General features: G+C 41.8%; 1 protein-coding gene across 1 annotated transcript in view; it reads right to left on the minus strand.

The window, feature by feature from the left end:
• Window positions 1-22,122, minus strand: part of LOC143365660 (uncharacterized) — a 58,971-nt gene extending 36,849 nt beyond the window's left edge. Inside the window, exons 1-2 of the mRNA XM_076806031.1 lie at window positions 22,076-22,122; window positions 341-401 (exon numbers count right to left, since the gene is read on the minus strand). Coding sequence (XP_076662146.1) covers window positions 341-393 — 53 coding nt within the window. The 5' untranslated portion in view covers window positions 394-401; window positions 22,076-22,122. The remainder of the gene's footprint in view (window positions 1-340; window positions 402-22,075) is intronic.
• Between the last annotated feature and the right edge of the window lie 218 nt (window positions 22,123-22,340).

The following is a 22,340-nucleotide window of genomic DNA, read 5'->3' on the forward strand; positions in this document are numbered from 1 at the left end:
ACAATCTCGTTATTCCAATTAACGCGCGAGAGCCGTTTGCCGCCGCGAACGGAGGACGTCTTCGCGATTAAACGTCCCGCTGCGTCCGCACGGGGAACATCCGCACGGTTTGCCGGCTCCCGACGGAGAATCAAGGAAAAACCGAAGAAAAATAGCGGGAGTGGTAAACGGATTAACCGCGTGCAAAAAGTTTCAGAACAAAAGTTTCACCGGTGCACAGTCCGCAGGAATCGCTAAGCGAAACAGCACCGTTGCCTCGTGCTTTTTCAAGAGTACCGTCGTCGAGGGCAACCGAGAGGAGGAGGATAGACTAAATTGAAAAAGATTACTTTTTAATTACCTCGGCTGGCGCGTGGGACTCGTATCGCCGCCGTGAGCCTCCGTTCCGGACATTTTAATCTCTGAAATCAATAACAGAAAACGAAGATCCATCGTTAATGAACAGTTTGCTGCGACGGCACTTAGGCGCGCGCGAGCCTCGCTGCGAAAACGCGCCGGACAGTTTCCGCCGGGTTCGACAAACACTCGCCGCCACGGCGGAAGTTAATTATTTCGCGTAATTACGCCCGCGCGCGCGCAGCTTTTAAATCGGCCTCGCCTCGCCGCCTCTGCGAAACACCTACCGCGGAATTGGCAGTAAGCATTCCCCGTGAAGATTCTCCGCTTAAGCACGCTCGTGCATTCTTTTCGCCTAATTCGATTTAATTCTCGAAGGAGAACTGCTCCGTTAAACGAATCAGCGTGCGTCGATTGCTTTTTACTTTAGAGGGGCCGTCGAACGCGTGATTTTAATTCCCACCGTTTTCGGAACAATGTAGAGGGACCCTTATTTTTTGATTTCTTTGCTTTCTTCGTAAAAATATTTGCAGATTTGTCTGCTTATCGTTTGATTGTAATCGGCAATTTTTGCGATTGCGTCGGCTTTGAATTGGAAGACAAGTTGACACGCATGAATGGGGCGGTTCGACATGATAATGAAGAGTTCAACATGAATGTGATACACTGTGTGTATCTTGATATGGATCGTATTCCTATCGTTATTGGTTTTACAGGATTGTCTTCTTTTGTATGAGAGAAGTTTGAAATTGTTCACACTCAACTGTGCTTTAGACACACATTCCGTGTGTTAAACACCGTTAACAAAATCTAAAAAGAAAATATCAGAAAAATACATCGTAAAAGCTCTTCAAATGGTCTTTCCTGTAACCAGAACATTTCCTTCCATTCAACCATGATTACCATACTATCGTGAATACAAGTGTACCTCGTTAGATCGCTGTGAAACAAAAGCAACCGTTTCTAAATCAAAAATTTGTTTCCCATCCATTTGTGTTTGAAAGATATATCCCGTTAAAATGGGGCATTGCAAATAAAGCACACTTTACAAATTTACATGTGTTAAACAGTTCACGAGTATCCACTGAAAATAATACGAAATATCGTATCGAGGTATTTCGTACAATTATTTTTAGTGGAACGCGAGAGCGAGCGTTGAAACGGAACGATCGAGCTATTTCATACTTTATGAACAAAGTAGTTAATGGACAAAATAGTGTGAAACCGCTGGCGAGGAAAAGCGCAGACACGTTCGGCGAGCCGAGCGAAGGGAAATGAAGATTAAACGGCGATCGAGATCGTTCACAATCGCGACCGGGGCCCGTGACGTTTAACCGAACGGGCGGACGGTTTGCGCATAGTGACAGTGCCACTTCGGCTCACTATCAAGTGAAAGCACTATTCAATTTCCTGCTATCTCATCGGCGTGCACCCTTCCACGAGGGTCGGCCCTACCAGACTGCACCGGGAGGATCGATGTGCCGGCGCCCGCCCCCGCGTTCTCGACAAAAGCACTCCGCGCGCTGGTTCTCTCTCCCTCTCTCTCCCTTTCCCTCTCTCTCTCTCTCTCTCTCCCTCTCTCTTTCTCTCCCTCTCCCTAACACTTCCGTTTTAAATACCCGTCATTTTCCTATACTCCTTTTATCCCAGCGTGCTCGGATGATCGGCGTGCTTTTTTTCCCAGTCGGCCCGGAACTGAAAAGCGCAGCGAATTACGATTGAACAGCTCTAATCGATGCACCGTCGATTTCGCGGAAACGAGCCCTTCGAGAAATCGAATGCGTTAAACAATGGTCTGGCTAAAAATACTCGCTTGTTGTGACGGCATATCTATAAGTAGTAGACTGCGGATCTTTATGCGGAATAAAAATTTGTCCACCTGAAGTGCAACAGACTGGAGTGAAATAGAAATTGATCTTCTTTCTTGATATTTAAAAATTTAGTATAAAGTATTATATATAATAGTAATATATAGTAATATATATGTAATAGTATAAAGTATTTAAACATTTTTCTAATGTTTTACATTTTTGTCATCAATGCATAAAACCCGCAGTCTAATAATTTTAGTCGTGATAATGTTCAACATGTTTTTACACTTGATTCGAACACACAACGATATCGATCCGACCAATATTACAATCTTTCTACGATTGCCAGCAGTCGGTAGTTTCTGTCCAAATAAAGATTCAAAGAGGCAAACGTGTACATTTTAATCTTCAAGGTGTTAGATCAAAATTTTTAAAGCCGCGAACCAACTGAAAATTCATTTCAATATTTTCAATATACCCTTTTCGTCAATCATGGAGATCTATAAAAAGCTGCCAGAAAATCGGAAACGATTGAATGCAACAAAAACTGGGAATCCAAAGTGGATTCCAAAAGTGAAATTTGGCACGCTCGGTACAATAGTACATTAATTAATTCTAGACACGACTGCCGCACACACAAGCCTACAATCAGGAAATACAAAAACATGGAGTCTGAAAATTGTTAAATTCGAATTGAACTAATAATAGAAATCCAGGCAAACAATTACTGTCCCCGCGTCACTGCGACTCTTCGATCCGGCGAAAAAAATCAAATCCGGTCACGTTGGAAAAAAAATTGACGTTCGGAAAAGCCGCAGCTGGCGCGTCGCGAATCGGACGATCGAAAGTTCACTGGATTTGATCGCGCAGCCGAAAGCTCGTCACGCGTTCTGGAATACAGAGAGGGAGGAATCACGGGAAAGCTCGAAGGGGAAAACAGGGAGAGAGAGAGAGAGAGAGAGAGAGAGAGAGAGGGAGGGAGGGAGAGAGAGGGAGAGCACCCAGTCGAAATTACGCTCGACGGCCGTTTTCTTCGGTAACGGTAGAGAGAAGCCATGGCGGCAGGCAAATTGAATCAATTTATATTGTTGCGGCCCGTTACGCGGCCTCCGCGCCGCAAACTCAATTAATACCGACGTCTGCCCCGGCGACACTTTTCTCCAAAGTACACCCCCCTCCCCTTCCATGGATGGAAATGTAAATTCTCTCGATTCGCGGTCTCGATATCGAATTCTAATAATTCCAACAGCCCGCACCGAAATCCTACGGGGCCAGCTGAGTGAAAAAAAAAATGCGAATTACTCGCCGCCGAATTTCAATGGTAAAGGAATAAGCGATATTACGGCCCCCGGGGGGGTTTCGAAAGTCAATGACGACGAGGCGAAATGAAATTTCTTGGACCGTCAGAGTTTCGAGAACCGGGCTCTGCATTTGCATAAAATATAACCGTCGCGGTTTGTTTTACCGTCTGAGGTTTAATTCAGAACTGGCCTGGGAATTGTTTCGTTATCAGCGGACTGCGGATTTTAGTGCAACATTCCACATCGATTCCAAGAAGCAGGAGTTGTGACTTTTTGTACGAATGGGTTGAACTTTACCTGAGGAAACCAGAAATTTTTAACTTTCTTTTATGTAGTCCCGTAGAGTTTGGCGAGAAAATGCCGAAAATCCAAGTTTCAATCCTAGGAGATCACTGGTTCAGAAGTTATCAACAGTTAAAAGCTCTAATTAACATCTACAGGATTACAGAAATAATTTCTGGTTTCCTGAGGTAAAGTTGAGCGTACGAATGTATGCTCTTAGTCACTTTAACATTATTTTTACTGGTTTGCGTCTAGTCTACTCATTTCCCTTTTCATGAATATGTAAAATCCACAGCTTTCAATTTTTGCGGACAAGCTTATTGCGTTGATTTTTATGAAAATTTTCCTGATTAAAAAAAAAACAATCTTCATTCTAGTGATTATCATCATTAGCAAGATTACTGCATGTCACGAGGTGCTTCGTTTTACTTCCTTCCATTTATTGCAAAAAAGTGTGTAAACTTTTACAATCGCTATTGCCTTTCTGCATGAAATGAGATCGATGTTCAAAAACAATTTTGCAACTATTCACTAGTATCTCAGAACACTGTGTATGAATACCTCAAGGTCTAGTATCGCCTATAGTAAGCAGATTTACTACCGCTCTTCTCCTATCGCAGGGCAAACAGAAGGAGTTACCAGAATTTCCGTTTATTAATTAATTGGCCAATGAAAGTTCCTTCGGAGCCTGTCGGTACTCTGTCCTCTTCAAGCATGATATTTGGTAATAACTCTCTCTTTCTCTCTCTCTCTCTCTCTCTCTCTCTGCAATTAGAATTTCGACGCGAATCGTGCGGTCCAAAGTCCGCGAGAGTGGCGACCGCATTTGCTTTCTCTTTCCGCGCGTATTAATGCGTCACGACGGAAGGGTACACGTGTTGTCGGCCGCCGTTGCTCTACGCTCGAAACTGAAAACTGACCGCAGAGTGCTATTGGACCGGCGCTAGTCAATTAGTGCTCCCAAGTCGACGTTGCTTTTAATCATTCCCGCAAACGGGAATTGAATTCGACGGCGGCCCCGGACCGGCCGCAGTAGAATAGGACCAAGCTTGGTCGGACAGGCTGCGGCGGGCGATGTTGCCTTCCCTTGTCTTCTGCCACTTATGAATTTCACCTCGAACGAACACGTTCTATCCAATTTATCCTCACTGAAAATATTCACTACAATTGCAGTTATTCATACATTTTTTACAAATTTTAATCGACCCTTTAAACTCACCAAAAAGTTTTATCACAACTTCAGTTCCTTTTTACGTTCTCTTTAAATGTGAATACAGGGTATAGCGAAAATCGTGGTACAACCCGGTGGTGATTCTACGTGCAAAAATAAGTCGGAAAAAGGGAATAACATTTTTTTGCTCGACGCCTCGTTATCGAGAAAATCGAGGCCGACGCAATGATCGACCAATACTACTTCCTGTATATACTAAAGCACGCGCACCCGACGGATCTCTAGATCCGATTTTCTCGAAAACAAAGCGTCGGACAGAAAAATTTTATTTCTTTTTTTAACTCACTCTTGCATGTAGAATAATCACCCGGTCGGATGCACCACGATTTTTGGTACACCCTGTATATTCTGGTCAATCTTATGCACCGACGGGAAATATTTATTATAAGTTTAGTGGATGTATGTGAACCCAGCGTCTTCTTTCGACGGCGCTGTCAGACTGCTAATTACCGGGGAATTTAGTGAACGTCGAGGGGTGTTTCCCGGGAACGAGATAACGCATGAGTGGGAAGATTTAGGATTAATTGGGAGCGGTGCAGGTTGTTGTCGCAGAGAAGTCCCACGGTCCATCAAACGCTGAGGAACACGGTCGTCGGGACGCCCAATTGTCAACTCGTCGAAGTTGGATTATCAGCGTCCCGTCGACGGAACAGTTTTCGGATTAGGGACCCCGGGGCCGAAACTTCGGTGTCGCCCGGTTACGCCTCTCATCGTTGCGGTCGATCGATCGACCGAGCTCGAAGGAAACATCGATGGCCCGGAAAATGCGTTCGACGATCGACGACATGCTCGATTTTACGCGACGATCGACCGGGGCTCGTTCACCGTGACGACGCCCACCGAAACCCAATCGCACACAGGCCAGAACGTGTCTGTTAAAATATTTTTACATTCGACCAAAACAAAAAAAAAAAAAAAAAGACGCACACGACACAGTTTGTATTTTTAGTCGATACCCTTTTGACGCTACCGACTTTATGCATTTTCTAGCGGTACAGAAGTTCTTCGAGACTGAACAGAAATGTTAATGTAATTTAAAACGGATGAGAGGGTTTTGGTCGTCGAATTTTATTACCACAAGGAATGAAATTCTACTTAACTCTGTTTTCTCTGTGTTTGATTATGAAAATGGGGATTCGCTGTGGACTTTGTAGAATTTCTAAGGATAGCAGAATGCAGAACGGAATTCAATGTTCCTTTGTGTGAATTTTGATCTGTGGAGGCTGCTAATACAGGAAATTCAATTCTACTTCGTTGTATGTTCTTCGCATTCAACCGCGAAAATCGGAATTAATGAGAGATCCGCTTGATCCGTCTTTGCGCAAGATCAACATTTTCTGGAACAATTGCGAGGAGCAAGAGAACATAATTTCGCAAGGGGCGGATCAAAGGTTTCTGAAACAATTGCGGGAGGCGAGAGATTCCAATTTTCTGATGCAATTCCAAGGAGCAGGAGTAAAATCGAAATTCATGCGGCCAGTTTTACGTTTCGATCATTTCGGCTATTCGTCAGGGAATCTCAGGGTCGAAGTTGAGCGACAGCGCGAGGAGTATACACGTCGGAGCTGTAATTTCGTTCATTCGTGATATGTATTGTCGAAAGCCGGTGGAAATATCTTCGGGTCGACAAATACCGATCGCGGGCACGCGTAACGCCGAGCAGAAATGTCGTGGGTGGTCCGTGGATTCCTAAAAGACGCTTTGGCATCCCATTGTCTGATAATTGGCGTATCTCACCGGCGAAATCTCGGAGACAAGGGTCGAAAGGACTTCGGGGAGTCCCCCATGGTGATTCTGCCCTTTCGATCCTGGGACATAAAGTGTCCTCGACTGTGGATAGACTGGTGAATCCGGTTCAATGGACTTCCGTTTCTTCGGACCACTAACGGCCGGACAAAATCAAGTGTATTGGAAGCGGGCTCGAATTAGACTGGACAGTTTCGGACACTTCGTTAGTACCCATTGTTTGACAAAGAGGAGTCATTCTTCTACGTGCACTTATGTCTCAGTGAGACGAATAAAAGTTCTCTAGAAACACTCTGAGAAAATAAGTAAATTTTCATTCAAAGTATTCCATCCTTTTCTCGGATAATATACGCGAATTTTAATTTCGTGTCAGATTTTTAGACTTATACCCTCAGAGAGATTAATTTTTATCTTTCCGTTGTCAAAAAATTTGAGGATCTTGTTGAGAAATTAATGAAAGTGCACATGACAGATTAATACAAATTACAAGATTAATACGACGAAAATATGAAATAGAATTATACGTGTCCGAGGAGTATCCGCTTAGAATTTCTTCACCTAATTTGTGGACCCTGTTAAAGCATAAATGATAGTGTACGCTGCGCGGATTGGCCAACACGCTTTTTCTTGTAAGTACACATTGAGCCCGTCACCGCTAACAAGACCCTTCTTTAAACAATGAGGAGCGGGGCCGCGTACCTGTTGAATGTATTTAACGCAACACCCGTCGCGCAGCAATTAGCCTAGTCTGATTAAAGTTTCAATAACGTCGGGCCGCCGAATCGCGTAATAAAATCGAGCGTACAGAAGATCGACGGTCTCTCGTCCTGCGGAGGACTCTCAGACACCGAGACCCGGTACGTGTCCAGCAAGCGAATCTTCCTCTTTCAATATTAAACTCCCCTCGAGCTCTGTATAATATTCCTATTCGCCTCGCCGCAGGTTCAACGTTTGCGTAATCGATCCGTTCCGACCCTAACTCTCTCCCGGCCGCAAATATTCATCTTCCTCTTAATTAGCTGCCGAGCGAATCATCCCGTACTTTCTCCGAATCGCGTCAAACCGAAATATTTGATCATCGGACAGCTCAAAGGGCGATTTGTGTAAACTTGGAAAGTGTAATTTACTGACCGCGGATTATTCGGCAAATTGACATTTCTGGAGATCGATGATGAAAATCGGCGATGAAGATTGATGCTGGGAAATCGATTTTCTTTACAAACGACTTGGATATTAGGATGTGAACACTTTACGTAGAGTATTAATAGGATTTTCGATCACTGTGTTTAAGGGAATTTAAGGGAATTGTTAGACTATGTTACCAAGAGTGCTTTTGGTTAAACTTTACCTCAGGAAACCAGAAATTTATAACTTTCTTTTGCGGAATCCTGTAGATTTTGGCGAGAAAGGGCCGAAAATCCAAGTTTTAATCCTAGGAGATCAGTAGTTCTAAAATTATGGCAGGTAAGGGCGCCGCCATATTGGTATGTATTGGTATGTGCTCTGTATCATAGGTTTCTTGACAAGTATCAAATAATCAATGTGAAAGATAATCAATATCAAATAAATGTGAAAGACAGTACATTAGACGAACTTTAACTGTAACTTTAAGACTAAGAGTAACTGTTACTTTATAAAAATAGCAAGGATACGTGTACCCAAATTTTTTGTAATGTAACCAAAAGAAATAAATTTTTTAAATAATTCCTCACGGATTCATGTTTAAAACTCCAATAATTATAAATAAAAATATCAGGACACATTTTCCGCATACCCAGTGTTAACAGAAATTGTGTAAAAATCTGACTGAATTCAGCCTTGTGTGCGCAGGCTAATTAGGATAGCTGTTATTAGCGCTCGGTAATTTTAGTAATGGAGTAGCTAGGTATGGTAAATTGTATTGTGTAGAACAATGTTTAACACTTTGACTGCCAAACTGGAAACGTCAAAAATTTCATAAAATCAAAGTAAGTTATTTAATGTAATAAAAATTGAAAGAAATTAGATGTATGATATTGAATAGTCATCCAACTTTCTTGCATTTTACAGATCCTAATCTAATTCGGTACAATGAATACATTCACGTAAAAATTCATTTTAAAACCTGGACAAACAATTCCGTCACCCACATATGGGTGACATGGCGGTCAACGTGTTAAAGAGTAATTGAGAAGATTGGGGCTCTCGATCCCCACCTAAGTGATTAATTGGACGGGGAGTCCTGACGAGGTTTTCGTGTCAGATCAAGACTTCGCCGGACATTTTCATGGAAATTCAGCATCTCCCTCGGTTTCGCGGACTTGTTTGCCCGGTTTCTATCGATGGGCAGATTCTATCAGGATCGACGTTATCTGCATCCCGACAGCGTAAACTCAGCGATTTGCATGCGATTAGGCATATAGAGCGTATCGAGAGAACTCGCCTCCAGCAATCCTGTTCCTTCGATCTGATCGGCAGGACGGCTCGACAGATTCTCCATTTTCCACTGGCCCTTTTTCCCCCTCGGCTTTCCCTCAACCCCCGCGAACACAAATCCCTCCACAAGGTGTACAGACCGGCATAGAGCCACACAACGGTGTACCGGCGGATCCTGTAAATCCTCCGAGCCACGCCAGTATTCGGGAAACTACAATGGATAACAGTACGCCACCGAGAAATGGGAAATATCGATCGGGACCGAGACACGAAAAACTCCGGCTTAATTGGTCGCGATAATCCTGCGAAATATTTCCTGCGCAGCCAATCTTGCGTCATATTTTTCTCCGAGAACGTCCTGAGCTTTTTGTCGAATCGGTGGAAAGTATACTTTGCCGAATGAATCTCACAAATTTTTCATTAAAACCCACCGGAGATGTAGTACTTGTTAAATTGGTTCTGAAAAATGTTTCTCGTAAAGCCGATCGTAGACAATAGTTTTTACAAGGGAAATCTAATATTCTTTGATGAAACAATCCTGAAAAATATTTTCTATAAGTAAAAAAAAAAATATTAAGATAAAATAAAAATATTTTCTAGAAATATTTTCTATTTTTTCGTTGGTAATGTTTCTGAAAAAGTCGACCTAGGAAACATTCTTTCTTGGGAAAATTCTGGGAGACACTTCATTCCTGAAAAATATATTCTATAAGATCATTCGTTGACAAGGTTTTTTGTAAAGTCGATCTAGGAAGCACATTTTCCGAACAATACCAACGAGAGACAGTTATGAATCGTTCTTGAAAAAATGAAGTGTACTTCCTGCAAAAATAATTTTCACTGAGACAACCTAGAGAAATTTTTCATATGAAATCGTCCCTGAAAAATACTACGAGAGCAATCTACAGAAATACGTTTCAAAGAGTGAGGCTAAGAAGTATTCTTCGCTGAAACAATCCTGAGAGTACTTCTTATCAAGTCGTCCATGAAAAATGTTTTCTGCAGGGTGAACTCGGGGATATTCTTCACTAAGACGATCCTTTGAATTATTTCTTATTAAACCGTTCCCGAGATAATATTTTACTAGGTTCATTCTCGGACAAATTTCTTCGCAAAATGAACTCTAAGGAACCGCGAATCTAAATACTCTAAAATACTTATGAAAATAATTTCGAAGCAATCCTTATGAAATGAAGCCTGAGAGTTATTTTATTCTTCGATCAGCTCATGGGAATAATATTTACAGGCTTGTAATATTTTACAAGCATTTTATTGCTCGGGAAATAATTTTCACAGTATCGATTTTGAGGATTATTTTCCGAAAATTCTGACTGCTTGATATTAAATTACTGAACGGAAGAGATATTGTAAATTGTACACGGAAATATCTAAAATAATGTAAAAAATTCATTTTAAAGCTACCGAAAAATTCTGGCCCTTGGCTTAAACGTTGTAAAACAGGGTTTACAACGACCATATGGTAAAATAGTGTATAAAGAGAGTAATAACTATTTGTAAAAATGAATGGCTTTTATTAGGAATTCCTCGAGATTTAAATTGTAAAGAAGGCTAAGGTAATTTTTTCCCGGGGTTGCGTCATATGCATAATGCTGTCTGCCCACGAAAGCAGCAATTAAGGGTAAGTGAACGGGGCCGAGATTGTTTATTACGAAAATAACCAGTAATTCGGTTAATATCCTGCGCGCGAGGGTGAACGAGGATCCTCTGGAGCTTTTCCCTACTCCCCTATCCAGACTGGCTGCGAGTTTATTTGCTCTAGGAGCAGTTTCCGACGTTTCGTCGGGTGCTGTGCCAAGCATTGTCGAGAGGCACTGATCAAGCTTCTTGACAATGGCTGCCGGAACGGTAATCAAGCTACTTAACAATGCCTAGCTCGGCACGGCGGAAATTGTTTTCACAACCGGAGCGAATAAACATCAGAACCGTGCTGCTCCCGAAAGAGCGCATTTTCATCCGCGAGTTCACCCTCGTTAAAAATAATAACTTTCCAATCGTACGAACCGTGGCCTGGCGCGCAGTATTTCACAAAATAAATTACTACGAGGAAATAATCGTTCCTGCAGCACCGAATGAAAACTGTAAAATATAGACAAATATCGTAGCCGACTCGTGTGATAATTCGAACCACCGAATCATTGATTTCCAGGCAATATTTCACTAAATCAATTGCTACGAGAACACGATCGTCGCTGCGGAACTAAATGAAAATCGTGTATAAACAAACACAATTGTAGAGAATATTTCACTAAGCTAGTCAGCAGAAACAAATAAAAATTCTAACGTTCGAACAACTATAATGTCAATAAATGTCAATAAGTAAATATAAGTTCTGCTGCACGCGCAGCAGAATACGATTATCATCGTCGTCTGGCTATTACTCGCTGCTTCCACTTCTTTCCAAAACAGCTACAGTATTGCCATCGACGTTCAGCGAATACAAATTTTAATACCGGATTTAATACTTTCTATTTGACTTACTTAGTCGAACCCGGATTTCTCGCAAATTAAATCTCAAAATATCGCGTAAACATCCGTGAGAAAACCGCTGGCATCCGGGAAACAAATAAAAGTAAAATTCGCAGCTTATTTCGGGAGGATGAATCGTTTATGGATACCAGCGTGACATTTCGCGAAATTTATTTATTCACGTCGGAGGGCAGCCACGCGCGCGCTTGCGTCCACCGATGGAAAACGGCCGCGGCTGATCGCTCGCAGAAATTTAATCCGCACTGCGATCCCCCGGCCCCGTGACTGACAATTTCATCGGAGCTGCCCGCCAGATAGAAAATAAACCCATCTCGCTTTCTCTTCCTCTCTCTCTATCTCTCTCTCTCTCTCTCTCTCTCTCTCTCTCTCTCTCTCTCTCTTTCACTCACCCTCTCTATCTCCCTTTCACTCCGTCTTTCTCGGAGACCGGCGATCATAAATCACCGAAGAAATTCGGAGGCCATAAATCAGCCTACAACTTTCATATTTATTTCACGCCTCGCGATCGGCCATGCGTGGATATCGCGGCACGTGGGCGACCGGTTGCAGCCTGCGCTTGCCGACAATCTATTTTCAGTTGCTAATCCCGAATTTCGTCGGGAAAACGCACCTGATTCGACGAGGACTCTTGTTTCCCGGTTAATAGAGAACAGCGATTTTTTAGTACTTTGTACAAACAGACAAATGGAATCATTTACTCTGAAATTTTTGTACACGCATTTACCGTATTTTTCTCATGTTGCACAATTTTTTCGGCCCATTTTTCTCAGAATAAAGTTGTGACAGTGATAATTGTAAAATTGATGAAGATATGTGATAGTTTAGCAGACCCGGTGTAAAAGAGAATTGCCCGAGACATTTTTGTATTCATTGCCCGAGATTGTTCACTATAATTTGTAACACCCGTTCATACTTAATAAAAGGACCGCTGAAACACGCGCATCCTACTTTCGATCGATGTAACGCATTTCACTATGATATGTCGCGACGGCTTAATCGTCGATCTACGCTACTGTGAACGCTAGAGTTTATTCAGGACGTAATTAAACCTCCAATGGAAATGATTGTGACTCTTTGAGTAAATAGACATTAAACGAACATTTTCGTAATAAGCTTCGTTTATTAGGAAATCGATTTCTGCGTGACTGTTCTACTTGCTGCAACGTGTGTTACCGAATAATAATATGAAATGGAGCTTGTACCACGACACATACAATAACTGACTATTGTTATTAATAAACTGTGGGTTTTTAAGGATTTTTCATTGAAACATTGAAAAACCCGGATACAGACAAAATACGTACAAACTTTTCCAAAATGTCGCAAGTAGATACTTCAGGTATCAGGTTACACAATTAGGAGGTTAAAACTTATATTGCTTTCATACCTTGCGGAAGAATGATACACGATAAAAAAAGGAATAAATATTGAACAACCTTTAAATTGATGTTTCTACTGGTCCAAATAAATTTTATCGAACAAGAACGAACTTTAATTAAAACGAAAGTGAAATTTTGGAGATAACCGGGACCAAAGGGTGCTCCATATAATTTAGCGGCACAAGAAGGTCTTGTGGGCGCCAAGTTTTAATATCCTCGGGATACAAAGAGCCGGTAAGGGGATATTTTACGAGGACAATGGTACCCCGTTCGCTACCGAACCTCGCAGCTTCTAAGCGATCGGTTTTCGCTACTTTTTTAATCCGCACGTTCATCGTCCGGACTTTACGCCGCCATTTACACGCGTTGTAATATCGGGAAAGATGGAGGACGACGGTGAGTGACGCGTAAGACGACAGCTCGAGGCGGCTGGTTCGATCAACCATTTGTGTCAAGGAAGGGAACCGGGACGGCTCTTACCGCGCGAATCCATCCTGCTGAAAGGAGCTGTCATCTATTTACCAGCGCGATCAAAAGGGACTCGTAACCCGCCGCCATTTCCTCTAGGAATCCTAGAAATCGGACGCCCTTTTATCCCCTGCTCGGCGTGTTGACCTCTTGCACGACAGTCAGAGGAAGATTCGTCGACCTGCTTATTATTCAGCGGGTTCTTAGACGTTTGCGGCAGGCGACATTATTAACCGTTCAACCCCCGTTCATATATTTTCAATCGGATTTGTTGTCTCGTGTTGAAGAAAAATAATGTAGGAAAAAATGGCGAAATATACGATTAACACGTTGAATGCCACGTCACCCACATGTGGGTGACGGAATTATTTGTGCAGGTTTTAAAATGAATTTTTACGTTGATAGATTTAATTTTTTTCAATTTTTATTTCATTAAGTAACTTACTTTGATTTTATGGAATTTTTCGGGTTTCTAGTTTGGCGATCGAAGTGCGAGTTCTAGGCCTATACCGGAGTCATTTCTGACCCACGTCGACATTTCGCTACAGTTTTCTTCGCATATAAGGCGATGACTCGGGACAGGCTTTCGTCGTATTTCGGATGAAGAAGAAGCGGTTAGCGATTTTCTTATTTCGAAATAAAAAGCGTCGTCTTATATCGGAATAAAATTGTACGTATTGACGGTCGCTCGAGCTTATCTCCACCGCGACGAAGGGTTCACATAAATATTTGTTTCGTTTGTAGAAAATGATCAGAAAATAGGTAAGTGGTTGAAGAGTTAAGAGATAGAAAATGATTGTACGAATTGTGAAGCATGTTAAAATTATTCAGAAATAATCCAGGAAATTGGAGGCTTAATACTGAACCTACCACGGACGGTCAAATTGACCTTTTCAAACTTCTGCGTACAATTTCGAACATACAATTTATTATTTATTTCTTTTCATTATTCAGTATGTATTTCTCGTTTCTCTTCTTTCTTTCCATGTGTCTTGTCCTACCTACCGCGGCCGGTCAATTTGACCGCCCGAGATAATATGGTATTTACTCTTCTGTACCTAAGCAATCAGTATAAAAGAAAGTCTATTCTCAATGTGGCATGGCCAACTCAAAATGAGCCGCCTTATTGAATCAGACGCTATCAAGTTACGCACGTGCCTGGTTGATAATACTGTTCCATGGCGAATGCATCCAAACCACAAAGGTGGACGACACAGTACAATTTTGTGAATCGAGGACAGAGCATCGCAGTATTTTTTATATAATTGCAATTATATAAAAATAAATTTGTATCGCCATTTTATGGAAGTTGTTCATTCGGCAACAAATTTACTGTTATCTACGTTTAATTTATTAACCCTTTGCACTCGAAGCTATTTTAACTCCAAAACGAAACATTTTTCCGACCTAGAATATTTCCCTTCTATATATTTTTTTTTTTTTCATGTTATACATACGAAAATGGTGCAATTTACTCGTACAATACTGAAATGTTTAGTCATTTATTAAATCGAAACAAACTTAATAATGTAAAAAATATTTTGAAAAATGATACAGCAATTTTTAGAGGCGCCTTACAGTCGCCATTCGAGTGCTAAGGGTTAACAATGACTTTTTTTTAAGGATCGGTCATTTCGACCACACACGGCAGGAACAGGTACACAAGAACTGTCGGTAGGTTTAGTGTTGATAAAATCGAAATAATCGCGTGAGCTAGGAAAGATTATAGGGGGTTGAAGGCTCGCAGAAAACGAAGGTGTGAATTGGCGAGGGCGAAAAAATTCTTGAAAAATGGGCCAAGGGCGAGAAGACCTAAAAACGGAGATAATTGTGCGAATCGCCGAAGATTATCGGAACGTTCTTTCGATGCTTGGTGTTTAGGGGTTGTTACTGCGCCAGTCGGAGTCAATCGGGTGGCAAAGATTTATTTCGCCGCGACAAGACCGTCGAGAACGAACAGCTCGGATGCTATTTTCGTCGAGCGTGGGGGAATCGTTCGAGGAGAAAGATGGAAAGGCAGCGGGAAAGAGAGCGAGATCGGTTGTCTCGAATGCATTCGTAATTCAGCCGATCGACGTGAAAAGGAACGTCCGATACGTTCGATCGAGCCCGAAAAAAAAAGAGGACACGTCCCTCAGACAGCCTGTAATATCCGTCACTCTTCGTATCTCGCCGCATTTTATAATGCGACCCCGGCAACCTTTTCAGCCTATATTCGTCCGGCATTTTTCGTCCGATAGAAAATGTCGAAGGAGTCGAAACCCGAAAGCATCGAAACTCCCGTTAGACCCTCTAAATGCGGTCTGCCCTTTGACCGAGGGGCTACATGTTGCCCAGAAAACGAGGAAATAGCGTGATTTTACACGTTCCATCGAGGAGGGTTCTCCTCAAAGTCCTCAATTTTTGTATTGTCGCGCAGAAAATACGGAAAAAGGATCCTCGCTCCTTGATACCCTGTTGACCTGCTCTCGACGTTCAATTTCATTAAAATTGAATTGCGTGATCTGACCATCTATATTACATCTGCTACTGATTGTACAATTGTAAACTTACTGGGAAATCGATACGTTAGTTTCAACTTAATCGTACTTCTAATTATTACCTTATTAGATTTCTATTTTTTGTTTTCTAATTATATCATAAAATTCTTACGAATATCCCCGCTGAGAAATAAAGTAAACCTTTTTCACGCGTCACTATGAACAAGCATTTTCCCGTAGAATCGTAACGATTGAAGATTGAACAAAATTCCTCCGTCACATTTTTCGAACATTTTGCGAAAACGATCCATCGCGTTGGCATTTGAATTTTCGAAAGATTCTAGAAACAGGCTAACGCGTTGAACGAACGATCCAGGAGGGTTACTTTCGAAAATTCGGTCCGATTGCCTCGTGAGGTGCACGGGACCGTGTACGCTGCGAAGAACCCGAAGACTGACAATATTATGCTTAAAGTTAATTTCTAAAAGGGACTGTTGCCGGCAGAGCTCCATCTTAACTTCAACTTCTCCCTCGAACGAACTTCGCCAGACGGCGGCGAGGCAGTTTGTGCTTCTCGAGTAGTAAAATAACGACTCGGAGGCGGACCTTTCGTAGAAGGTAACGCGATTAAACACGATCAAATTGAAAGGAGAGGAGGATCTCGTCCTTTGAATCCGCTTGGCCCGGCGCGTGCTGGCCCCGGAGAGGAAGATCTCATTTCAACCAGCTTTGAAACTCGCTGACACTTTCTCCGCGACAGAGACAATTAATATAACCCGACACGTTTTTTAATTTCGAATCCAGCCGGCGCGACGTGATCGACGGTTCCGAACAGAAATTCTTCGAAATCGTCCCGTCATCCTAACCGCCGATATCCTGACCTTCTTTCGCGGCTCTTGCACCTGACGTCCCAGTCATTCCGTTCGATTGCACTCCTGATAGAGGCGAGCCCCGGTTTTGCGACGTTCTTTCACGGATTAGTCGACAAGTATTAAAATGAAGTCGAGTTATGCCGACGAAAATCGCTGAAAAATGTGAAGCATACTGCGGAATCGACAGAGCAGAAGTTGGAGACATATCAACCCATCAAAAGTTACCAAATGTATATGTGAAAAGTTAAATCCAATTGGAAAAATTAATTATTGTTCTGATCAGTTGAAAAACTATCCCCATTTGGAGATGGCGGCGCTCGGAGTATACATTTAGTTCTTTTTATGTCACTCCTCAGTGCAATCCATGTGCATGATCCGAAATGCGGATCATATAATGGGTTAACAGCTTATTCCACGAATCCACGGTTAAACTTCACCTTGACAACCCAGAAATTTTTAACTTTTTACTATGTAATCCTGTACATCTTGTCGAGGAAACGCAAAAAATCGAAATTTGAAGGCGAGGAATACACTGGTTCGAAAATTATGCGGGTTTAAAGTTGAGCGAATTTAACACGTTCAGCGCGGAGCTTGTATCTATGGACTTTCCCTTCACGCTGCAAGTAACTGCAAGTTTGTCTCTAAACAGAAGTCACCTCTAGGTCCTCATGGACCGACGCCGCCTGAACGGAAAGTTTGATGTTGGTCCCCTGGGACCAACGTAGCTCTTAGCATATTAATCGTTTTTGACAAGTGTAGGGGTGCCGCCATGTTGGTGTGTGTTCGGCATTGCGCGTCGCTTGATGAGCGGAACCGCTGGATGGTTACGCAAGTACGCGCTGATGTCGATACCGTACATTTGCAAGCGTGGTCGTAAGTGTATTCGCTCAGCTATAAACACGCATAACCTTTAAACCAGTGAATTCCTCGCTTTAAAACTTCGATTTTTCGTATCTTCTCGTTAAGATGTACAGGATTACACAGTAAAAAGTTAAAAATTTCTGGGTTGCTAAGGTGAAGTTAAGCCGAGTTCACTACATTACGAGCCATCAAAGTTTTGTACGAATACGATGATGAACACGCTGCTGCCGACGCTACACAAAACACGCATCAGGTATCCTTGATGCAGTGTTGCATAATGTTAGCGAACTTCCCGGGACGTTATCGTTTACGTTCGCTGCGACGTCGAAGAGTCTTCCCCGATTTTCGCGACCATGAGGATCAAGTAGACGCCGCAGCCCGACTTCGCATTAGAGGAAAGGTTAGTTGCGCCGAGTTAGAGCAGCCGGAGATCTCCGCGAAGCAATCCCGACCCGATATCAAAGCCCGCGAATTAATTAATCGCAGGTAGGTTTACAGAACGCTGCTGGATGCACAGGACCGACTACACACGCGCGTATCTCTCTCGTTACCGAAAGATTATGCCGGATATCCGGCGAGGCGTGCGCCGACCGTAATAATAAGATTAATTTGCGAGCGGAAACGCGAGGTTCTCTCACGGCAATCATAGTAACGACTGCCGTCGAGAAACAATTGGAATCCTAGCGTTCGCGTTGTCGCCTCGACTTTTACCTCCGCTCGATTCCTCGACTTTCCCGCCGACGGAAATTGTTTCGAAGCGGTCACCCTGCGAAATGGGACTGTAATTAACACTTTGACTGCCAAACTAGAAACCTCAAAAATTCCATAAGATCAAAGTAGGTTATTTAACTCATTATTTTCAGTCAGGCGCAATATGAGTAAGAACAGGATCGAGCGCATTGTGCGTGACAGGCCACTTTTACAAAAACACATATTTTACTCGAATAAAAACATGTTTATTATTCTATTTGCTTACAACATTGGCGAAAGCAATTTCTGAGCATTTATCACAATAAAAAGACAAAACAACAAACATTGGCTGTGCCCGTTAGATCAGTTGCGACCGACGGAGGGTTGATGAAATAAAAATTGAAAAAATTAAATATATGATATTTTGTAGACCTCCAACTTTCTTGCGTTTTACAGATCCTAATCAAATTTGGTACGATGAATATATTAGCGTAAAAATTCATTTTAGAGCCTGGACAAATAATTCCGTCACCCACATATGGGTGACATGGCAGCCAACGTGTTAAATGTATCAAGCGAGAAGAAACGCTATCGGCCACCCGTATGCTTTTGTTAAGTGTACCGGTACGTGATCCATTCTACAGGGTGTATAAAAAGTAATGAACATCCGTCATAGGGATGAATCTACACCTCTGGATCGGTGGACATTTGTCAAAGAAACTTGCCGCAAAATTGTTTATAATAAAGAAAATGGTTCTTGAAGCTTTTCTACATCAACACCTTCTATACATCGAGAAAAGAAAAAGTGTGAAAGGAGCCATATGTCGCAAACAAATAGTTGTCGAGATACAAGTCGTTAAAGTTTTTGCAAAATTTGATTGTGTGGAGTTATACGTATAGACAAAAGCCTACAACTACAGTTCACCTGACCGTATCGATGAGACGGAACATAATCGTGTGCGTGCCTCGAGACAAATGAAGTTTAATTGTCACCCTGCCCATTCGGATTATAAATTTGAAGTTGCAAAACATGAAAAAAAACTTTGTATCCAATGTTATACATACGAATACTAAGCCTACATTATAAAATACTAATGTAAAGCACACTTACAAATTTTTCAGAATCAGCTGTTCCATCGGATCCACAGCACACTATTATTAACTTTTATAGACCCTGTACAATGGATCACTTACCGGTACACTTAACAAAAGCATACGGGTGGCCGATAGCGTTTCTTTTCTGCCCCACCCTGTATATTTATGACAAAAATTAGTAGATAAAATTTCAAAAAGTAGATAAATTTAACCAAATTAATTTCTGTTCTCTAAATTTCGTCCTTTAGTAGTATAAAATGTATTTAGTATTTCGAGGTTTCTAGATGTCCAAGGTGTGTAGTTAACGTCAAACAGATCTCGAGACATTAGTGTACGCTTTCAGAGACATTTCCGTACGGTAAACTCGCGGAGAATACTCGAGGAAGTTCCCTCGCATTTTCATTTTGTCGGTCAGCGTTCGGGCGTTATGGAGGAAAAGTGGAGGAAAAATTGAAGGAAAGACGTACGAGACGGCGTCGCAGGGAAACGGAGATCTATTCGAATATACTCTTTTCAACCGTGAAAGCAAGAAATATAAAATCCCCATTTCATTGTCCACTTTGACCACTTGAGACCGGCGATTTAAAATTCTACATTCGCAAATTCTTGTATCAAGATGGACAATCCCAGAGTAAATACGCTCACTTCAACGCGTTTAATTTCTATCAGACATCGAACGCTTAAAATTGCAAAAGATTCTAAATTCAACTGTTCCGTTTGACCACTTGAAATTGGCAATTTAATTTTCTACATTTGCTAATTTTTGCAGAAAGGTGAACAGTAATAATGTAAGTAATCCATCTCGCCCAGTTTAAGTTGCTAATTTAATTTTCTACATTTGCTAACTTTTGCAGAAAGGTGAACAGTACTAAAAAAAAAATAATCCATCTCGCCCACTTTAAGTTGCTAATTTAATTTTCTACATTTGCTAACTTTTGCAGAAAGGTGAACAGTACTAAAAAAAAAATAGTCCATCTCGCCCACTTTAAGTTGCTAATTTAATTTTCTACATTTGCTAACTTTTGCAGAAAGGTGAACAGTACTAAAATAAATAGTCCATCTCGCCCGCTTTAAGTTGCTAATTTCATTTCCTACATTTGCTAATTTTTGCAGAAAGGTGAACAGTACTAAAAAAAATAGTCCATTTCGCCCACTTTAAATTCCGAATTTAATTTTCCACATTTGCTAATTTTTTCAGAAAGATGAAAAGTACTAATATAAGTAGTCCATTTCGCCCACTTTAAGTTGCTAATTTGATTTTCTACATTTGCTAACTTTTGCAGAAAGGTGAACAGCACTAAAATAAATAGTCAATTTCGCCCACTTTAAGTTCATAATTTAATTTTCTACATTTGCTAATTTTGGCAGAAAGGTGAACAGCACTCAAATAAATAGTGCATTTCGCCCACTTTAAATTGCTGATTTAATTTCTATCAGTTACTGCAAACTCAAAATTTTGGGGGAATATAACTTGTCCAGTTGAATTATTCGAAACGACCAATTTCAGGTACTTTTTGCGAACGGGATCGTCTAGAATGAATAGAAGAGGAACGGCGAACGTGCGCTCTATGGTCGAACGATATCGAACCACAAACATCTTTCACTTCGATGTGTTTGCCGTCGTATCGGAGGGTTGAATAGCCATCGATGCTAAACGCAATATCGTTAATCTACTTGTACTCGATTCACTTGAGCGTTACACGTAAAATCGCTCGTTAACCGAACAGAAGTGGTCGAGTCTAGCTCGCGCGAGTCGATTCGACGGGCCGCGATCGGTTCGCAATACATAATTTCCCCTTTTCAATGGGCGGAACGACGCCCAGAAATAAACTAGGGAATATCTCAGCGGCCCGACGCGACAGTTACCAACGATTTTCGATGGTTCCTCGACTGACAGACAATCAGATGATCGAAACATCCAACGCGCTGACCCATTAACCCGCTAAACACGGAAAACTCGCTGCTTCGTCTCGACTTCATTTTCCATATTTATTTTTACGATATTCGCGAATATTCTATGTTCCCATTCGTCGCAGCAAAATCTTGGGCATTCTTCGCTGAATACTGTGCAGTGATGTGTATGTACATAATCTATTCTAGTAATCGTAATTAGCATAGTTATACCGTCTGTAGACTGACTGGCGATTCAGCAACCACAAAATTTTAGATAAAATCAGAACAATCAATTGATTACTCTTTCGATGTTCCTGCATATCGCAGATCACTGCAAAAATTAAATTCCACACCTGTACAAATAAATCCGTCATGTAAACATGGGTGAAATATGGATGACAGCAATCAACGTGTTAATTACTTGACACATTTCTGTAAATTGTAACATAGAATTCAGATTCCTTTGATAAATATCTCTGAACAAACACGTTACTACAGGTTTACACTGCTATTATTGCTACAGATAAGCTAATGGAGGTATGTACTATCAATAAATCACTAACGACAAAGAAATTAAAAGTGGACACTCTACGAAATCTTCCAAGAAAAATTATTCGAATCTGAGACCCTCACAGTTGTCTCGATCATCAAACTATTGACCACACAAGCGATCTGGTATTAAAATAGTTAAATGATCAAGAACTCACCTGTTCCTCGAAGACGATCTCCAGTTCTCGATCCCGTCGCCCTTAGAGCAGCCAGAAGTCACGGTAGCACGCGGTCGCGACGATCTTTTGACCACCCATAGCCAGCGCTGTCCACAAAGCTTCTCCTCCCATCTGCGTCTTCATGCTCGATCCACAAACCGATCGAGCAGCTTCTCAATCAACCCGATCAGCTTCGTTCGATCTTCATCGACCGCGCGGACCGTCATCCCCCGCTCTCGATCCGCCTCGGGTGATCGTCCTGGTG

Source organism: Halictus rubicundus, chromosome 2 (assembly GCF_050948215.1).
Source record: "Halictus rubicundus isolate RS-2024b chromosome 2, iyHalRubi1_principal, whole genome shotgun sequence".
Taxonomy (NCBI): Eukaryota; Metazoa; Arthropoda; class Insecta; order Hymenoptera; family Halictidae; genus Halictus; species Halictus rubicundus.